Source organism: Andrographis paniculata, unplaced genomic scaffold (genome assembly GCF_009805555.1).
Source record: "Andrographis paniculata isolate CXL003 unplaced genomic scaffold, ASM980555v1 Contig12END, whole genome shotgun sequence".
In the NCBI taxonomy this organism is placed as follows: domain Eukaryota; kingdom Viridiplantae; phylum Streptophyta; class Magnoliopsida; order Lamiales; family Acanthaceae; genus Andrographis; species Andrographis paniculata.
This window is the reverse complement of record NW_026137402.1, coordinates 5,150,842-5,172,474: the sequence shown is the minus strand read 5'-3', so window position 1 is coordinate 5,172,474 and position 21,633 is coordinate 5,150,842. Positions and strand designations below refer to the sequence as shown.

Sequence of the window (21,633 nt, the reverse complement as noted above, 5' to 3'; positions counted from 1 at the left end):
AAACAGGTTCCTTCGACTCGAGATTCATTCAATCAATTTGTCCAATTACTTTATTTATTTTTATATATATTATATTCTCATTATTATTGTTGACGGCTATGAAACCACGACTGTGCTCTCTAAAGCACCGAACAAAAAATTAGATAGCATATCATTTATTATTTAAGTTACAAATACACCACAAGAACTAAAAACACATAATATATTACTATAGAACATATGACATATTCTTATAGAGTATATGACATTGTAATCGATATTTCCAAATAACACCAAGCAAGAGTACCGGAAAAACATCGAGAAAGGGTTTAGAAAGTTTGATCAAGAGTCCAAAAAGCATCAATCAAAAGTTCAGAAAACATAGATCAAAAGTTCATAAAAACATGAACTATATTTAAAATTTGTGTTATATGATATCTTGGTTGGAGATTTATGGACTTTTAAACTCTAGAGTCTTGAACGATTCTATCTGAAAAATTAGTACAGTATTAATTTTCGCAAATCAATACTCTAACCGTCTCGATTATCCTTACCGTCAACAAAAAATATATTAATTTAATCCCGTAAGGCATGACCCGGTGGTGGACTCGTAACATTGAGGTCATGGGTTCAAACATCCGACTTTTTTAGGTCTACCTGTCACACATAGTTCACCTAGTGTAATTTGACTTTTCGTTAATTCAATAAAATCTTGCATGCATGGATATGGGCCTTTGTTTACATATATAACAATTTTCTAATTTTAACACTAATCAATTATTTTTAAAAATATATATATTATACCAAATATAATTTTTTTTCTCATAAGTACCCTATGGTTAATTTCCACTATTCTTAATTTTTTCAAAATTTTAGAACTTCTAAAAACATCTTTTCTAAACAAAATTCTACATAAAACCAAAATATTATAAAATTCATGTGATTTCAAAAACTTAGTACAAAATTTTATTTGTTTTAAAATTATGTAAAATTCTCTTATAGTTTCATAAAACTCAAATACCTGTCCTTCATACAAATGAGAGTTGACAGTTAAAATTTTATTTGCATACAAGAGTCTTTCTTCTTCTCTAAGTTAATTTTGTTTAATAAATTAGAAAATTGTGTTCGGTACCCTTCTTATCATTTTTATAAGGCAAAAGAAGTATTATTATTTTTATAAAATATCAAATCAAAATATTATTTAAATTCAATTATAAATAAAAAAAAAATTAATTTTAAATCAAAATCAAACAAACCCATCAAAAGTAATATAAAAATAAGATTTAAAAATGAGTTCTACTTTTAATAAATGTTTAGAAAAAACCTGAGATAATAAATTTTAAAAGCACAAAAAAATAAAAGAAAAAGAAACTTTTTAAAACTCATCCAAAACACATATCATGATTGAGTTACAGTTTATAATAATGTGTAATGATTTACAGCATATACATATATAATATGAAAGTGGGAAATTAATATATGAATGAAAGGTGTTTTCAAATTGTTGACAAAAGTGTATAAATAAATAAAATAAATTAATTAATTAATTAATATTAACATTGCCCATATCATCATCTATTCAATTTCATTTAAGTTAAAGCCCCACAAATGATTGCTCTAGTGTTTGTATATATATACTCGACAAAATGGAGAAGAAATCAATATGGTAGATGTAGATCATGTGCATGCAAGAAAAATAGAGTACTATCAGATTAAAAAAAAAAAAAGAAAAGTACTATTTAAAATGGTCCAAATAATTTTAGAAGCCATTTTATTGACTAACTTTGTCGAAACCACATTGTTTTGTCCTCAAACATTTGGCTTTATGATCTCACTCATGCATTGGGAGATATCAACCGTGAAATCTCGAAAAGAAATTCGGATTGTTGTATGGATTTGATTCTGAAAAATATATTTGAAAAATTGTAATTTTAAGCTTTCATTTTTTTCTTTGTTGAAGGCGTTGAATCTCCTACAAAAGAAAAGTAGCGAGACATTCGATTTCCATTGAATTGCCACTGTTGTCATTTAAAATTTTGTCTTTGGACGACTAATGCGATTTAGTCTGTCAGAAAGTCAAATTGTTAGATTTTTTGGCTTATATAAAAATATATTGGCTAGATCTTATGTTTAGATAATTCAAAAATAAATAAGAAAAGAATTGTGGTTTGAACCGAACAATATATGCTAGAAATGGATTACATAATGCAGAGATAAGATGATATAAATTAGTATAAAAATCGAAGAAAATATAGTGAATCAAATTATAAGCTTCAAACAATGACATAAATTGGAAGAGAATTGTAGAGTTGAAATGAAAGAAAAGTTGAAAACAAAAAGAAAAAATAGAGGGAGAAAAGTAAAGTAACAAATGAGTCACTTGAATTTAACTGACTCTTTAATTATTAATTTCTCTTTAAATATTTGTAAATCAAGTAGCGAAATATTCTCATTTGAAGTTTAAGTTTTAAATTTAATCTCAATAAATGTGTATGGTGTAAAAAAAAAAAAAAAAAAAAAAAAAAAATCTATACATTTTTTTAAAATTGCCAAAATTCATAGGAAGTAATCGATGTTGTAGCAATTTTAACCCAAAAATATTATCAGAGCTCGGCACTGGTTCGATGTTGCTGTGTTTTGCTCGGCACTAGCTTGATGTTGTCACCTTGTCGGGCATTTCTTGACGCCGAAATGTCTGCTCAAAACTCGCTTGATGTTGTTGAGTTTTGTTCATTGCTTTAAACTTATAGTGTGTTTGTTTGAGGTTTGAATTTTTAATTGATATTTGAATAGTAAATTTTTTTTAATTAGAATAATTGTATAATATTGTGTAAATAGGAGTTGATACGATATTTTGAATATAAAATTTATTTTTAATATAATATAAAAAATAAATATTTAATTTAATATTTTTTAGAGAGAAAATTTTGATAAATAGTTAAAATCTTTAGAAATACTCTGAACAAACACACCCTTGTTGGTAGAACAAGACTGTGTTTCTTTTGATAAATTTTAAAAAAATAAAAATAAAAATAATGATTTAAATTTAATATTAAAATAAGGTATAATAAAATATTTTGGTTAAAATAAAAATTATATTTTTTTAAAAAAAAATGCAAAGTTGAAAAAGTATAAACCTTAGATTTTGTTTTGCAAAAGAAAGCGAACCCTAAAAATTTTTAAAAGTTTATGAATTCGGATGTGTTTGTTTAGGGGATTGGATTCTCAATCCACTATTTATTTCATTTTTTTTAAAAAAAATATCAAATCAAACACTTATTTTTTATTTTTTATATTATACTAAAAATCAATTTTACATTCAAAACATCACATCAAAATCTATTTATATTACATCATATAACTATCCAAATTCAAAATTTATTATTCAAATTCCAACTTAAAATCCAATTCCCAAACAAACACACCCTAAATGTGAATTATGAACAACATTCCATGTCATCATGGCAAAGTTATCCAGCCTGGCAAGCCTCATTTCTGACCAATAAAACATCGCCACGCGTCATGCTTGATGTTGACGCTATCTTCCCTACAGCTGTTCCTCCTGTATAAATAAATTAATAATTAATTAAAACAAAATACCTTCTAATCAACAGCAGTACGCAATACGCACCTCCAATTCTCAAATCAATGGCGCCCAATCTTTTCTTCTCCATTCTCCTACCTCTCTTCTTCCTCGCCGCCTCTTCCATGGCCGCTCTCGTGCAACAGTCGCCGCTCCTCAAATACCACAACGGAACTTTGCTCCGAGGAACCGTCACCGTCAATCTCATCTGGTACGGAAAGTTCACCGCCGTCCAGCGCTCCATTATCGTCGATTTCCTCCACTCTCTCAATTCCCCCAAACTCGCCGCCCCCTCCGCCGCGTCGTGGTGGCGGACGACCGAAAAGTACGGCGGCGGAGCATCCAAGGTCGTCGTCGGAAAACAATTCCTCGACGAGAACTGCTCTCTCGGAAAATCTCTGAAACATTCCAACATTGTCTACTTGGCCGCCAGGGGCGGCCACTCCGCCGGAGTAATTAACGCCGTCTTAACGGCGAACGACGTAGCCGTCAACGGCTTCTGCATGAGCCGCTGCGGCACTCACGGCTCGGCTCGCGGCGCGGCGCGATTTGCCTACGCTTGGGTCGGCGATTCCGAGACGCAGTGCCCGGGTTACTGCGCCTGGCCGTTCCACCAGCCGGCTTACGGCCCGCAGGCGCCGCCGCTCGTGGCGCCGAACGGCGACGTCGGCGCCGACGGCATGGTGATCAATCTGGCGGCGGTGCTGGCCGGGGCGGTGACGAACCCATTCAATAACGGATACTTTCAGGGGCCGGTGACGGCGCCGTTAGAGGCGGTAACGGCGTGCACGGGGGTATTCGGGTCGGGCGCGTATCCGGGTTACGCCGGGACTGTGCTGACGGACAAGAGCAGCGGCGGTAGCTACAACGCTCACGGCGTTAACGGGCGCCGTTATCTTTTGCCGGCTATGTGGGACCCGCAGACGTCCCAGTGTGCGACACTTGTCTGAATTTGATTGGAGGGGAGTGATCGGGTGCGGGCAGGTGTGCGAAGATACGGGTTGTTTCATTGCGGGCAGCAGGAATGGGTTTTTGTCGTTTTGTATGATAAAAATGTGTATTTTCAATTTATGTTGAAAAAGGAAAGTGTGAAGTTGGCGCCAATAAAAAAAATACTAAAATGAAATAAAAATGGCTTTTGTATTAGATGAAAATTTTTAAATGCAATGTTGGGTGTGTCTTTTAATGAAAGTGCAAAAATATTTTAATTTAATATAGTGCGGAAAGATGGTGCATGGGAAGAGATAAAAAGGGCAGTGGGGATGCATGCTTTAATAATAATAATAATAAATTAATGATAAATAATCCTTCTTCCTGCTACAAACTAACGTCTTGTTTTTTTTGTTTTTTTTTTATTTTTATACACAAAATTTACTCTTTTATTTTTATTTTATTTATTTTTTATTTTTTATATACAAGATTAAGAACAAATTTATTATTTTATAACAAAAATTCTAATTGCCTAAAAATATGTGTAAATATCAGATAGAATATTAGAAAATAGACGGACAGAGGAATAAAAGATTGATGGGATTCTTTCTTATCGCCAAAGGAATAGAGCCTTTTATTCATCATTGTTTTCACATATTCATATTTATATTTAGTTTCGTCTTTTTGTGTGGTTCTTGTCATTTCTTTATGGCCCTTTTCATTTTAAAATTTTCTTGATTGCTATATGTATTTATATTCTCTGCAGTGATGGATAAATACACACAGGTGATCATAGTGATTAGGAGACCTAGTTGGCAAGTGCTTATGACCCAACACAAGCTCAAAGATTGAATGAACAGCCCAAAAATAAATAAATAAAAGAAAAACCTAGCCCATCGCGACGAAAATAGTCCTGAGCTGGTGATTTATTTATATCTAAAATTTTCTTCAATGTTTTAGAATTCACACAAATTTTTTGAAAGATTCTAAGTTGAGGAATACTCCCGAAATCTCTCCAAAATCTTTCGAAATATGGTGGAATTCAGTGTTTGTTTGAAGGTTTGTATTTTGACTTCAGATTTGAAATTTTAAATTAGAATAGTTGTATAATGTGATATAAATAGGTGTTGATGTAATATTTTGAATGCAAAATTTATTTTTAGTATAATATAAAAAATAAAAAACAGGTGTTTGATTTGATATTTTTGAATGAAAAAAAATTGGATGAATGGTGAATTTTGGGTGAAATCCCCGAACAAACACACCCTTGTGAATTGTTTGACCTATAAAATTACTTCCACCTCTTGTAAATTATCAAATTCTCACTCTCTCTCTAAAATGTTATACTTAGAAAGTTGGGTGTTTAGTCTAAGTCAAAAGGTCTATTTTTTTTATTTTTTTTTTAATGATGTGGGAATCCGCAGCCGTTACTCGAAAGTGAGTATTGGATAAATTTCAGTCAAATCTAATACCTTGCAAATTAGGTCCGACAGCAAGTCAAAATGTCTATCTTGCTAGTTGCTAAAGAGCACATAATTACTTTCACAGATTGAAACTAATTTGTAACATAATTTTATCTTTAGGTTAAAAAAAATGGGTGGAATTTTTTAAAAAGGTCATTTTAGTTGATTGGGCCGGCCCAAATGGTTGAAGTGGAGGAATGTTAATTGGGCCCAAATTAAGGGAAGAGTTTAACAATATGTCACAGACCGAAACTTTGACAGAATATTGCCGAGAAGAAGATGCAGACGGACGCCGAGTCGGCGGTGCGTCAACACAGGGAGGTTAGAAGAGATCCTTCAAAATATTCCGAAACCTCTTGAAATATTCCGAAACATTCTAGAGTTTTGGTTAGTTAGGGCTTTAATAAAAAACATTAGTGAGGGCTTTAGGGTGTGTTTGGTTTACACCGCCATTCAATTTATTTATTTTTTATTTTTTTACTATACTCGTTACTCACTCTGTTTAAAAAAAATATGTTTTGAAATTTTGTAATAAATTAAAATTAATAGTAGTTTATTAATTAATTGAAATATGCAAGAGTTTTTATATTTTTGTTTTTTGACATTATGTACAAAAGTAATTAGACATTTAATAATATATTTATAATTTAAGTAAAAGTTAAAAGGGTGTTTCAAATATTATTTTTTTCAAAATGATACTTCGATGAAAATGGTAAAAATAATCGTTTGAATTATGACGGAGAGAGTATATTGTATTCTTAAATCTCATATGGCCGAAAACTCTTTTAGGTATGTTTTTTTTAGCCAAATTTTACTATCTGAACTCAACATTTTTCTAATAAATAAATAATGCCATTGTTGAATATGTCTATTTCTTGTTTCTAAAGGGTTATAATGATCTACTGTGTTTGCTCAAATGTGCCACCCACCCACCCCATCCACTTAGGGTGTGTTTGTTTGGAAGATTGGAATGGATTTATATTATTCATCCAATTTTTTTCTTCCAAAAATATTAAATCAAACATCTATTTTTTATTTTTTATATTATACTAGAAATCAATTTTACATTCAAAACATCACATCAACACTTATTTATATCACATCATACAACTATTCAAATTCAAAATTTTTACTATTCAAATCCCAACTCAAAATCCAAACCTCCAACCAAACACACCCTAAGTTGCTTCTGCTTCTCCCATAACTACATGTAACAATCTTCCCAACTGTTCTATTCCATCTAATTAAGTTATCCCCTTTCTAAAAATAATAATAATAAATAAATAAATAAAAAGAACAATTTTTTTTAACGTTTGAATCATAAATTATATATATATATATATATATAAAAATATACTCTGAGGGTGTGTTTGTTTGGGGGATTGGATTTAATTTTCACTATTCATCCCATTTTTTTCCTCCAAAAACATCAAATCAAACACCTATTTTTCATTTTCTATATTATACTAAAAATTAATTTTACATTCAAAACATCACATGAACACCTATTTATATCACATCATACAACTATTCAAATTCAAAATTTTTACTATTCAAATCTTAATTCAAAATCCAAACCCCCAAACAAACACGGCCTCAATCATGGTATTAAGTATATATCTTTTATATATATTATTATTATAATTAATATCTATTTAACTTTAAAAACATTAAAGGTGTATTCTTTTAGCCAAAAATAGTATACGTATTTTTTCAAAAAAAAAAAAATATATAATATATACATACTAATTATTTTTATATTACTTACATATTTATATATCGTATAAAAATTACGTATCAACCACAAATTTAGACTCGAGATAACTTCTATCAATTTCAAAAATAAATAAATTATTCCCTCACAACCTATGAGGTTAAGATCACTCAAATTTCTATCCATCGCAAAACCCATCGCAAAAAACTTGCGACAAAGAGGGGCGAGTCATTTTTTATTCCTCACTAATTTTTTCGCAATAGATGTTTCCGAAGAATTTTCAAGACTTTGCAATAAATTTTTTACCTAGCAAGAACTATTTTTTTAGCGAACGATATTTATATTGAATATATTTTATTAAAATATAATTTACTTTATAATATACTTTCTCTAAGGGTCATATTTATTTTTTACGTTATTGTATTTAACATTAAAAATATCGTTATATTTATATAATTTTTTGTACAAATATCCTTCTATTAATACTATAAAATACTAATTGAAGTATTTTTGCAATTTTTCTTAATTTGTATTATATTTTGATATAATAATTAATATTAAAAAATTAATACGTAAAAAGTAAATGAGATATTTAGAACCGAACAGAGATAGTATTTTATTTTATATGAATGGGTGAGGATGTGTCGTTTGTTGTTGTTTGTCTTGGTTGGTATGTTGTGTTATGTACTTTGTTAATTAGGTGTGGCTAGTCAAATTGGTCACCCAAATTTTATATTATTTTATTTTTTGTTTTTAAAATTAAGACTCTAAACATTAAAATGATATTTCAATATACTTCATTCGTTCTAATATAATAGTTTTGTTTACCATTTTTGTTCGTTTTAAAATAATAGTCTTATTTTCATAAATAATCATATCACCATAAAATTACACCTACTTTTTCATTTTTATCACACAATTGTCTCTACTTTTTACACTAATACATTCATAAGGGCAAAAAAAAATTTTATCTATATTTTTTACATACTACTAATATGATATTAATATTACTTAAATCTCGTGTCAAGACTATATTTATGAGACGGAGAAAATAATATTTTTACAGTTATATACATGTAGTGAAGGAGTCAAGTGTGACTGCAGCTGCTGTCTAGTGACCACCAATTTTACTCATCATAAATGATTTACTAGGTCAAACGTGGCATACACATTTTTAGGCTATATTTTTAAATACTTAAAAATAAAATAAAAAAATAAAAAATTGAGAAGAGTAAAAAATTGAATATTTTATATTTTATTTTATAAAATTAAAAAAATAGATATATCGATGTAATTTTTTAAAGATTAATAATGTCAAAATTGATTTTTAATTTTAGGTGTACGTAAACGAATCTTGAAACTTAAGAAGAAAATTTTAAATAAATAGTGAGATAATTTTGACTGTGAATTAAAATATATATGATGCATATATATAAAAAAATAAATTATAATATATATTAAGATATTTTAGAAAATAGAGGATAATATTTTTATATATTTTTAAAACTATATATTATTTATTATAATAAAAGGTAATTTATATACGAATATTAAAGTATACATAATCTTTATAAAACTCATTTTTCTTTGTACGGAGTACAAAATGAAAATATCAAAATTATTTTATATATTTTCGTTTAATAAAATATTATTATTTTTTAATTCATTAAAAAATAAAAAAAATCCCTTTTATTTGGATGAAATGAGTATGAATTAATGTAATAAAAATTTAAAATTATTATTACCTATTTAAAGTATGAATAATATTTAAGTAAATAAAAAAACCATTTATAATATAAATATAAATTTGATGGAAATAATTAAATAATAATAATTATAAATTTACCAAATATATTTAACATAAATATTACTTTACAAATAATATAATTTTACCTCATACAAATGAAATAATATATATTTATGAATAATAATCTAAATCAATTATACTAATATATATATGAAAATTTTTAAATATATATGTCTATATTTATTTATTAAATAAAAATAAGATTATTCTGCCGCCGAAATAATTTTAATATTCTTTCAGGATGGAACTCTGTATGTCACGCATAACTATAATCCATTAACCAAAAGACAATATGTATCTTAACGTTAATTTTCTATATGATTTTTAATTAATATTATCCAAAAAGTATCTAAAAAATTTTAAGCTTTTGTTCATTTGTGGATTTTATCTCAATTTTTATTATTTAATTTTTTTTCCACTAAAAAATTATACCTTTTTTGTCCAATTGAAAAGTTACCATTTTTTATTTTCGTCTGTACCAAAACAAGGTTATCAATTATACTACCTATCTAACATAATAAATATTATTTCAACTTACGATATATTAGACAAATGTCATTATTTTTATATTATATTATACTAACAGGGATATTTTTGTCATTTTCACTATAATTTAATATAATACTAATATTAAAAAATTTACAAATATCATCATTCAAATGGAACATAGAGTATTAAACAATTATTTTTTTAATATTATATTATAAATTTATTCTATATTCAAAATATCACATCAATCTTTATTTATATTAAATAAAATAAATATTCAAATTTAATTTTTTACTATTAAAAGATCCAAACCAAAAACTAAAACTCACAGACATAACACACCCTAAAAAAGTTCTTTCAACAAGTGGCGTTTGAATTTTTTTTACATTATTTACCAATATTATTTTTTAAAAAATATAAAAGAATATAAAATATATATAATTTCCAAAATAATAAATTAAACTCTAATTTAATTTTTTTTTTAGTGTATTTAAAAAATTTCAATATTTCAAATACTAAAACCTGTGGCGACTAAAAATAAATGCATATTCAGTCCAACTAAGGCTGCCTCCCATGTATAGCCGTCCGGAAATAATTTTTATACACTTGGGGTGTTTTTAATATTTTATTTGAAGTTTTTAGTGTGAAAAATGCGACTTAATTGTTTTTTATTATAGTAAAACATATCTAATGTAAATAAAATAAAATAATAATAATAATAATAATAATAATAATATTAATAATAATAATAATGGAGATTAAGTAGTTTCTTAATTAATTCAAAAGAATAATGACAATATTTTATCAAATCAAATGGATACAGATGTTCGTGTAATTTTTCTAAAATTTCCAAAAAAAATTAAAATGTTTTTAATGTTTTACAATTTTAGATAATAAATAATAATATTAACACTCTCCAATATTGTATTTTTATATAAAAGATTGGAATTTTAAAAAATTACTTTGCATTTCTTTTTTGTACTATTTAATTCTCATAATTTTTCATAAAAATGCCCCTCACAAATATTTCACAATAAAATTATTAAAAACAAGAGCATAACATGATGACAACAAAATTCCAAAATATATCACAGTATAATTGTGTGTTTCTAAGTTTTTTATATTTGAATTCTGCGTTTTCGAAAAAAAAAAATATTTTTTTTACAAAATATCTAATCATACATTATTTTTAATATCAAGCTCAAACTAAATTTTCTTAAACTTATAAAAAAAAAAACCCTACATTTGTCAGAAAATTTACCCAAAGCAGTAACCACGGCAAATTCTAACTTTATCAAAATATATAAATACAGTCCCGTAAAGGATAGCCTAATGGTGTAGGGTTGGACTTGTGACTTGTTTCGACTGGGGATTGGATTACTATGTCATAAAAATATATATATATATATATATAATAATAATAGTTATTAATATTCTTTCCTTAAATATACATTTTGTTATTTTTAGTTCTTCAAATATAAATTATATACATTTTTTAATAAATTTAGTCATATTATATATTATAAAAAGTACAACTGAATCTATATTTACTTATATAAATATAATTGCATCAAATTAAAATACTCCTATAAGATAAATAAATAAATCTTTATATAAAAATTAATTCTTACTATTATTAAAATATAAATATTTTTTAAACTGCGAGTATTAAATAATAAATACCCATTTCGTTATCCGTACACTACAATACACTATACAAGAAAGCGGCAATCAACATGCAACGTGCATTATGCATACTCCATAGCGAATTATTATTTTTATTTATAATAAATAAATAAACATGCAATATATGCAGTTACCATATATACTCGTCGGTAGAAACAAAAACTGTATATATATATGTATGTATCTAAAGACGGACGCAGGCACAAGCACTAGCAGGAGTTCTTCAGGGGACCTAGATCGATTTCTCTCTCTCTCTCTCTCTCTCTCTAACCGGCGGAGACGATGGAAGCAGCGGCAACGCTCTGCAGAATACAAACCCCCAGAATCACTCAGGATTACTTCGCCAGGAGGAATCCACTTCACAGGTAATTTCGCCCAATCAATTCCCGTTTACATATTCGCCGCTGCTTCGAATTTCTTAATCGATCGCCATATAGCTAATGAGTATGATTTAATCAGGAAATGCTCACTTCCGTTGGCTGCTCCGATTGCTGCGCAAGGGCTACCGCTTCTCACCCGCCGTTGGCCTCAAACGTCGTGCTCCAACATTAATCGTGTAGATTTCAGCACCAAAATCGGCAATAAAGCTGAGAAAAATCTGCTCAAGTGCGAGGCGGCAGAGCTAACAATCGCCCCCACGGAAGACGCCGCCGGAATGGAAAGCAGCCAGGTCGGGAAGGAATCTGTGAAGGTTCGAGAAGAGGAGGAACTTTCTCGAGCAACTTTGATCTGGCGAGCAGCCAAACTGCCTATGTATACCGTCGCTTTGATTCCCGTAACTGTAAGTCTCTGCAATTAATCGTTATTAAATCAAAATTCCAGCCACAGAAACTTCATCTGACGACTTCCGGCCGTGCAGGTGGCGAGCGCCGCCGCGTATTACCAAACCGGCGTGTTTTCCTTAGGCCGATACTTGACAATCCTGGCATGCTACGTGATCATAAACGTTTGGGTTAATCTAAGGTCCAAATCTCTTAGCATTCATTCCACCGATCTATCAACAACATTATTCCCCCCAAATCTATCCACTCACTCACTTCCAATTTGTGCTTGCAGCAATGATGTCTACGATTTCGACACCGGAGCCGATAAGGATAAGAAAGAGTCAGTTGTCAATCTATTCGGCAGGTAAGAAACAGAAACAGAGATAGAAATAGCCATGAATATACATAAACTTGTGTGCTCTATATGTACATATGATTGTTGGCTGATGATGGAATCCTTTATTGGTTATCAAGCCGCAACGGCATCAATTTCATAGCCTGGTCGCTGCTAGCTCTCGGTTTCTCGGGGCTTACCATGATAGCTGCACAAACCGGAAGCCTTCGACCCATGGTATTTATCGCAGCCGCAGTATTCGGCTTCTATCTTTATCAGGTAATACAAACAGAGTACCAATTTGGCTTCCATTACATATAGAGATGACTCCTTTCTCACAATCTGGAAATGTGTTAACGAATTTTGCAGTGTCCACCTTTTAGACTAAGCTACTATGGAGTGGGAGAGCCTTTACTCTTTCTAGCATACGGCCCGTTTTCGACTCTCGGCTTCTACTTGCTCAACAGCATCAAAAAGTCTCCTCTTCTTTCCCCCTTCAACATATCTGTGCATACTTTCCTTTCAACTTTAATCTCTAACAGAACGTATATATAATTGTTGTCTATTACAGCGAGTTGCCAATCTCCGGCACTGTCCTCTGGTCATCGATTCTGATTGGTCTCACCACATCCTTGATCCTCTTCTGCAGCCATTTCCATCAGGTTAGTCCTCACTCCATCCAATTCCAATTCCAAATTCATATCATCGTGTCAAATTCATTAGCTCAATACATCAAACCAATTTTTTCGCAGATAAAAGGCGATAGAGCTGCCGGGAAAATATCTCCCCTGGTGAGGCTGGGTACTGAAAGGGGCTCCCATGTCGTGAAATGGTCCATTCTTGGGCTCTACACGTTCGTGCTCATCCTCGGAATGACCAACACTCTCCCATTCGCCAGCGTCGTAAGTATTGCACACTATTCTCGGTTTTAATTAAAAACTTGCCCTGTGATAGATGGATGGATGAGTAATTTTGATTCGATTTGAATTGTTGTTGTTATTAGCTTTTGTGCGCATTGACACTACCCATGGGAGGTTTGGTCGTTAACTTTGTTCAAAAGAACCACAGGGTGAGTCCCAATTGAATGCTACTTATACAATGAATTATCAGTATCAATTTCTTGATCAATTTGAATGTTGACTGTGCAGGACAACTCGAAGATCTTTATGGGAAAATACTTGTGCGTGAGGCTGCACACCATTTTCGGGGCAGCTTTGGCTGCCGGCCTCGTGGCGGCTCGATCGATGGCGAAACAAGTCCCCCTGCAGGCTGTTGTTGGCCTCTAAGGGAGGGGAGGGGAGGGGAGGGGAGGGATCTCTGTTTTGGTTCTCTTATTCTCTCATCCATCAGAATTCATTCAGATGTACATTTTTTTGTTTACTAATTAATAATACTAATAACTTTGGGTTTGGGGGCTGAAGATTAAGATCAGAGATGAATGATTGACGATGGAGGGAGTTATGGGAAGAGATCAAGAAATGAGAACAGATTTGAATATGGTTTGGTTGTCCTGACTGACTGACAGAGAGACATATTATAACTAAGGACAATTCAATGCTATATCTTCTTCCCTCTCAGTAAGAATCGTTTTAATTAGTATTTGTGTATGGATCATTGTCTGCTCTGCCAAAAGATGAAGGGAAAAAATTTGTCCAGATGGTCTGCAGGGACAGAGATAATTCCTAGACTTTCAACTTAAAATAATTGATGATAGGTGGAGTGACCGTTCACCGCCACCCACAGAGATGATAATTTTGAAAATTCATACACAATCAATGCTTAATACAGTAGTACGAACATCATGATTTTGATACTATGTTAAAAAAGATTTACACTTCCAACCTAAGTGATAGGTGAAGTGGCCCATCACCCTGACCCTGAGTTTGCCACACCTAGTTCGCTAGTATGATTTGTTTTGTGAGGCCTACTTTATAGGCTATTTGGTTCAGCCAATTAAAATTTACCTAATGCGCATGCAAATAGGAAAATAAGTTCAAAACAAAAGCCAATACAAAATGGAAAATAACCTAAAAGGAAAACCATGATAGATAGAGTATGAATCATATACTACAAAAACATACAGGCGTGTTTCATGTACCTGTTGACTCATAGAACATAGGCATGTTTTGTACCGCTACATGCTGTTACATATACGTTAGCACAATCTCTCACTTCTGTTTATACAATATTTTTTAATTTTGGTATTATCTAGTTTTCGAAAAAAATATCAAATTTAATATATATATATATATATATTTATAAAATTTCACATCAAAGTAATTTTTTCTTATTTTCAATTTTATTCTTTTATTCAAAAAGTTTCAATATATTTCTCAAAAAATATAATATATTTTGCCTTAATAATTTTACATCACAGCCACGGCACACCAATTTATCTCTCTTTCGTCTTCTTCTCCTCGTTATTTCATTTCTTTCTTGTCAAAATTTTCTTTTATTCCTCTTCTTTTTATTATTTTTCTCATCCTTCTTCATCATGTTATTCGGTCAAATTAAGGTTCCTATATTTTTATTTTTTTTTTTCTGAAAAATAAAAAATAAAAGAGATTGAAAAATAAAATCAACGGCTAGAAACCGATTGGGCAGGACTTATAGACAACCTGAGTTGGGCCACCCCAATGGTCCGGGTCGGGTCATATCGGGTCGGTTAAGGGTCAGGGTCAGGGTCAGGGTCAGGTATCCTCGACCGGACTGCAACAGCAAGTTCTCGAATCTTTCTCATATTTATGCACAAGTTAGCTGAATTGTAATTGTGGTTCATTCCATTCTATATGCATATGGTGCGTCCACATACTCAGTCCAGATCTAACCGCTAACGTATTGCATCATCTTCTTCCTTTCTTCTCCTTCAATTCCATTCCACGTTCTCCACTCAACTTCTGCGTTAACTAGGTTACGTTGAATGCAAATCACTTTATCGATTTCCTATTGAACGCAATTTTTGTGATAATATCTCGCTTGATTTGTCTGTTTGTTGAATTAGTGTTCTCTTTTTCTTGTACGTATTTTAATTGCTATTGGGTATTGCCTGTTCCTTATTTCCGAGTTCTTTCTGCTGGATACCTTGTTGCGTTTCTACAGAATTTGGACCCTGCGCGTTTCTGTAATTATTTTGCTTTGATCGGACTATAAGCATCCGTTTCATCGATTTAAGGATTTGCTATTTGAAGCCCATTCATTTTTGTCCTGATTTAGTTTGGATTTCATGAGATTATCACCTTGATGAGAAGAGCCTGTTGTGTTCTCAATCAGATCTTATTGATTCATATTGTGAAATGCTTATCGCACGGCGTAGAATTGTTTATATCCGGTATTTATTCTCTGAGCATGTTAATATCTGATTTGCGCTTCATTAATACAGAAATGATTGCTTTTTCTTTTTAGGAAACAGAAAAACACGAGTATACACAGATTCTCATATGATTTGATCTATAGGATCTGATATACCCCTGAAGGATATGGGGTTTAGATTATTATGTTTAGCTTCAGACTTTTGTATTAAATACATAATATTTTTGACCAATTGTAATGGATTATTAATTTATTACTGTGTGCGCGAGTGTTATCTTTCTTTATTTCTTTCCTTTTTTTTTGGTTTGTCTGTAATCTAGTTTTATTCAATTTATATATACCCTTGTTTTTGTGTCATGATAATGTCTTGCTAATTACTAGTATTTAATTTGGTCGCTGTTGATTTTCAGAACAGTTGCATACATAAAGCTGCTGTAGTCGTGTGCTAATAAGAGGAATCAAAGTGCACTACATCATTACGTTCTAAAGAGGACGCCTCTTTGTATTTCTTTAACTTGGTGGTAGCATTCTTTGTGTTCCAGTTAACATAATGGATGCAATGTTACCAATGTTTCAAACTTTTGTAAAGTCTGCCTCAGATTGGTTGACCTTGGCGTTGGATACCCCATCTGCAAGGGCTGTTGTCTTTGGAGTGCCCATCAAAGGTACATTATATATGTCTTTTCCTTTATTACAATATAAGATATCTATTGTGATAATTCTACTGTATAGTGTAAGAACTAAGCCATCTGATCATATCTTGTAGGCCATCTTCTTGTGGAGGGTCTTCTCTTAGTTGTAATTCTCTTTCTTCTCTCTCAGAAAAGTTACAAGCCACCTAAAAGACCATTGACCAAGAAGGTACGAAGACTTAATTTCACCGTAAAGATTATACTCTGCATTCTAACTTTCTGGATGGACAATTTTTTTTTTGTTACCAATAGGTTTTTGTCGTGGTAAATGGTTTTTCTTATAATTAATCTTTTGTTTCTGGTCATTTTCTATCCAAGCTGATGGATGTGATACCTTAATGGTTTTTAGGAAGTAGATGAATTATGCGACGAATGGGTCCCGGAGCCACTTATCCCTCCTATTACGGAGGATATGAAGTATGAACCTCCCATACTGGAAAGGTGAATCTTTTCAGTGCATGTATTCCTGAAGTTCATTTTTGTTCAGATGATGTAAATGGCAGATTTATTTCACCTTTTCAGTTAGTATGTTTTCTATAGATCATAACGATTATAAGAACAAAAGGAACTATGTAGATATGCTTGTAACATAGATTCCACTGGGATGAATGATGATAATTTCTTTATTGATGGTCATCTTATATCTGTAGGTTTCTGTTTGTACTTCAAAAGCTTCTCATGTTTTCATGTCTAGTCATCAAGTTTACTATAGAAGTATAAAATGCATAACTGGATATATGAATATATGCATATTTTATTGTAATGTTGTAACCTTAATACTTGTGTTTGTTTGGGGGATTTGTGAGACTTTATACTATTCATCAAAATCACCCCCCCCCCCCCCCCCAAACATCAAATCAAATATCTATTTTTCATTTTCTATATTATACTAAAAATCAATTATACATTCAAAACATCACATCAATACCTATTTATATCACATCATACAACTATTTCAATTCAAAATTTTTACTATTTAAATCCCAACTCAAAATTCAAACCCCTAAACAATTTTCAATTACACAACTTGCTTCTACAGTGCTGCAGGACCCCATGTTGTGATTGATGGCAAAGATGTTGTAAATTTCACTGCCGCAAATTACCTTGGTCTTATAGGGCATCCCAACCTACAAGTAAACAATTTTTTATTTTTTCGTTTATGACTATAGTTCTCTATCGAACATTTTGTCACCTTATAGCATTGTTGAAACCAGGATTCTTGTGTCAAAGCTCTGGAAAAATATGGCGTAGGCTCTTGTGGTCCTCGTGGATTTTATGGGACAATTGGTATGATTTGGCATTGACATGTTATATGCATGCTTAAACATAAGCAGTGCTGAGACTGTGCGAGCATATTTATTGATGCAGATGTTCACCTTGATTGTGAGGCCAGAATAGCGAATTTTCTTGGAACTTCTGATTCTATACTTTATTCCTATGGCCTTTCCACGATGTTTAGTGCCATTCCAGCATTTTGTAAGAAGGGTGATATCATTGTTGTGTGAGTCTCTCTTGGCTGTACTTTTATTAAAAATTTGTCAATTAATGGAATTGTAGAGTGCAGCATGCAATCCAGCTGGAATTTATTTTCCAACATTGTTTACTTCCTTTTATCTTTTGACAGACTATTGCACTTTATATATATACTTACATAATTAAAAATTCATAGTGCAAAGATGCATAATTAACCAGTTAATTGCATTCTTCTGAGCTTGTTAATCATTTTCTAAAATTGCACTCATTGTGTGTTAGTTTGTTATTCTTTATTTATTTTTGTTTTCACATTTCTTCTGGTGGTGCTGACGACCTTTTCAGTGATGAAGGTGTGCATTGGGGAATACAAAACGGCCTTCACCTTTCCAGGAGTACCATTATTTACTTCAAGCACAATGATATGAAGTCTTTAGAGTCTATTCTGGAAAACTTTACACGTGACAACAAAAGAGCAAAAAAGCTTAGGCGGTATATCATTGTAGAAGCTGTCTATCAGGTATTGTTTCCTACAGATGTTACAAGAATGTATTATTCCTTGGCTTGCATCTGATGACATATTGGTGTTTATTGGGGACTTAGTTCAAGTCAAATTGGAAATAGGGTCTGTAGGGTTCGATGTTCTTGTTTGCTGTCGGATTTGCTTTTATCACCAATCACTTAATTTTTGGAGTCCCTAGTCTGGTTTTTATTTACCAGTTCTATGTGATTCCCTCTGTTAGAATTTTTTTTTAACTGACATGTTAGGTTTGGTTTTGGATTGGATTCTTTTATGAAGTTTATCTAACATAGATTGGGCCAATTACAGAATTCTGGTCAAATTGCACCATTGGATGAAATCATAAGACTGAAGGAGAAACATCGGTTCCGTGTAATATTAGATGAAAGCAATTCACTTGGAGTTCTTGGAAGTTCTGGTAGAGGACTAACAGAACATTACAAAGTTCCAGTAAGTTCAACCACCTTGCTGATTAGTTGGTTCTATAATTGTCCACTTATCCACAATACTGTTCCTGTTCCTGCTGCAGATTGAGAAAGTGGACATTATTACTGCTGCAATGGGACATGCATTGGCCACTGAGGGAGGATTCTGCACAGGAAGTGCTAGAGTGATTGATCACCAGGTATACCTATATTTTGTAGATAGTATAGTTGCATCGACAGATGCTTCAATAATAATAGAGTTGGCATTGACGTGTTTGCATTGGAGTTGTAGGAGGAAATTAGTTTGCTTGAAGCATTCAACTCTTTCTATTTGTGGATGTGTCTGTGTGATTAATAAAACTGTTAGCCGAATATGGCCTTAAAGTTATACTTTCACAATAATGACACATTTGCCCACATACAAACGTGCTTGTGTCGGTATGTCAAACTAGAAAGTAGGATTGGTCGAGTGTTGCTGTCTGGAGCTTCCTTTCTTTGTGCTGTTATTCCCCTTGAATTTTTGTAATATACATTCTCTTAGAGGAATGAGCACCATATACTGATTCATTTTTAGCAGAATTCTCCTTGACATAATTTTTTAAAAATTTTGATGCATTCCCCTTAGATATTACTGATAACTTTGGGCATTTTCTATTATCGAAGAACAATAAACAAAGTCAATCATATATCTTCATAAAGAACTGCAGTGTTGAAATGCTTTACACATTCTAGATTAACTAAGGGTGTGTTTGTTTGAGAGTTTGGATTTTGAGTTGGGACTTGAATAGTAAAACTTTTGAATTTGAATAGTTGTATGATGTGATGTTTTGAATGTAAAATTGATTTGATATAAATAGGTGTTGATGTGATGTTTTGAATGTAAAATTGATTTTTAGTACAATATAAAAAATGAAAAGTAGGTGTTTGATTTGATGTTTTTGGAGGGAAAAAATGAGATGAATAGTGTATTTAAAATCCAATCCCCCAAACAAACACACCCTAAGATGATTTTAGGGGATCAGAATATGATCTCATTGAAGGCAAGTTTCGGAAAGAAAATTGATTGGCTGGTATGATTGGGGTTTTGTCGTTTTCAGAACTTTTAGTGCATACTTGCTCACGAATTGTAAGTTTCATTGTTTTGTCTAATTGCAAATTCTTATTTTTTGGGGGGGCAGCGTCTTAGCAGTTCTGGTTATGTATTTTCTGCTTCTCTGCCTCCTTATCTCGCAAGTGCTGCAATCACTGCTATCGATGTTCTGGAAGAAAATCCCAAGCTTATTGAAAAGTTGAAGGAAAATATTGCTATTGTGCATAAAGGTTTTTCCCTTACTCCCCCCTTTCCATTAATCTAAATTGGTTAGCCTGCTTATGCTCTGATCGATGAATTTTTTCATACTCTTATTATATTTTCTGGGATCATTTTCTCCATTGCTACATCTAATATAACATTTTAACAACTCCAGGTTTATTGAATGTACAAGGTCTTCAGATAATTAGTGACCGTGAATCACCAATAGTTTTTCTAAGACTGAAGACATCCAAGGGATCCCCAAAGGCTGATCTTCAACTTCTAGATGATATTGCTGATCGGGTAAGTTGCTTCAAATCTTACTTGTTGTTTTTTTCAAACTTAAGCATGATGGCAAAACCAATAGTCTGCACATTTCTGAGTGAAGCCTACTTTTTGCAGTTATTAAAGGACCATTCTGTCTTCGTTGTAACGACAAAAAGATCAACCGTAGACAAATGCAAGTTGCCTGTCGGAATTAGACTGTACTTGTCTGCTGCTCATTCGGAATCTGATCTGGGGAAAGCATGTGAATCCATCAAGACAGTTGCTGCAGATGTATTGGCAGGTCAATGATCCCGGTTTTCTGATAAAGTAAGGTTTCCCTTACTCAAGGGAGGCGTAGAAAACGGTAAAACCTAAATTTATTTATTTCACACTTGTGCTGTGGAGCTGTAAAGAAACAGGGGAGTGACTGAGTGCAGCATATGCATGTGTGGAGTTGGTGGAATGTTGTTAGATATTGAACTTAATTGGGCAGTGGATGCAATTTTTAGATTTTGTTTTGGTACTCATTAGGACAGCAAAATGATGTAAACATGAAATGAAGTTGATATAAAATGGTACAATAATGGTGAGTTCATGAATCTATCATTAGATTATATGTTACTATTGGATGGTTTAAGCTAAGCTTGATGTCATTATTGGATTGGAAAGAAAAGGGTCTATTCTTTTGTGGTTTTTGTTACTCCCTCGGTCATCTAAATTGTATTCGAAAACAAATTTAGGTGATAGAGGGAGTATTATTTTCGAACCACTTATGTTTAAGAAGAAATATATGGGATTAGTTCACGTCCCCGGTTCTTAGTTTAGGGCTCTTATTTTTATATCAAATTTTACCAAAACTTTTTTATTTGTCAAATTTATTCTTTCAAAAATTACAAATTATATATTTGTT

General features: G+C 31.6%; 3 protein-coding genes across 9 annotated transcripts; all 3 read left to right on the top strand.

Annotated features, from left to right (window-relative positions):
• Positions 1 to 3,583: 3,583 nt before the first annotated feature.
• Positions 3,584 to 4,775, top strand: LOC127251840 (protein EXORDIUM-like 2). The gene has a single exon (XM_051275750.1). It carries the CDS (start codon positions 3,628 to 3,630, stop codon positions 4,510 to 4,512), a length of 885 nt encoding a protein of 294 aa, XP_051131707.1. The 5' UTR covers positions 3,584 to 3,627; the 3' UTR covers positions 4,513 to 4,775.
• Positions 4,776 to 11,854: 7,079 nt separating this feature from the next.
• Positions 11,855 to 14,314, top strand: LOC127255310 (2-carboxy-1,4-naphthoquinone phytyltransferase, chloroplastic-like). Its single transcript, XM_051280801.1, has 10 exons — positions 11,855 to 12,016; positions 12,111 to 12,432; positions 12,511 to 12,614; positions 12,708 to 12,779; positions 12,890 to 13,028; positions 13,119 to 13,225; positions 13,321 to 13,411; positions 13,502 to 13,651; positions 13,753 to 13,818; positions 13,898 to 14,314. The coding sequence occupies exons 1-10, from the start codon at positions 11,934 to 11,936 to the stop codon at positions 14,033 to 14,035; spliced, it is 1,272 nt and encodes a 423-aa protein (XP_051136758.1). The 5' UTR covers positions 11,855 to 11,933; the 3' UTR covers positions 14,036 to 14,314.
• Positions 14,315 to 15,500: 1,186 nt separating this feature from the next.
• LOC127254829 (long chain base biosynthesis protein 1) lies at positions 15,501 to 21,345 on the top strand. Of its 7 annotated transcripts, none has more exons than XM_051280144.1 (13): positions 15,501 to 15,659; positions 16,469 to 16,723; positions 16,825 to 16,919; positions 17,100 to 17,191; positions 17,790 to 17,883; positions 17,965 to 18,037; positions 18,119 to 18,251; positions 18,566 to 18,740; positions 19,050 to 19,190; positions 19,270 to 19,365; positions 20,344 to 20,485; positions 20,632 to 20,759; positions 20,859 to 21,345. In XM_051280144.1, the coding sequence occupies exons 2-13, from the start codon at positions 16,609 to 16,611 to the stop codon at positions 21,030 to 21,032; spliced, it is 1,458 nt and encodes a 485-aa protein (XP_051136101.1). In that variant the 5' UTR covers positions 15,501 to 15,659; positions 16,469 to 16,608; the 3' UTR covers positions 21,033 to 21,345. The 7 variants fall into 7 exon arrangements, with proteins under 7 accessions (XP_051136101.1, XP_051136115.1, XP_051136109.1 ...); XM_051280158.1 differs by having other exon boundaries at positions 15,505 to 15,584; XM_051280152.1 differs by having other exon boundaries at positions 15,512 to 15,659; positions 16,474 to 16,723.
• The last annotated feature ends 288 nt before the right edge of the window (positions 21,346 to 21,633 follow it).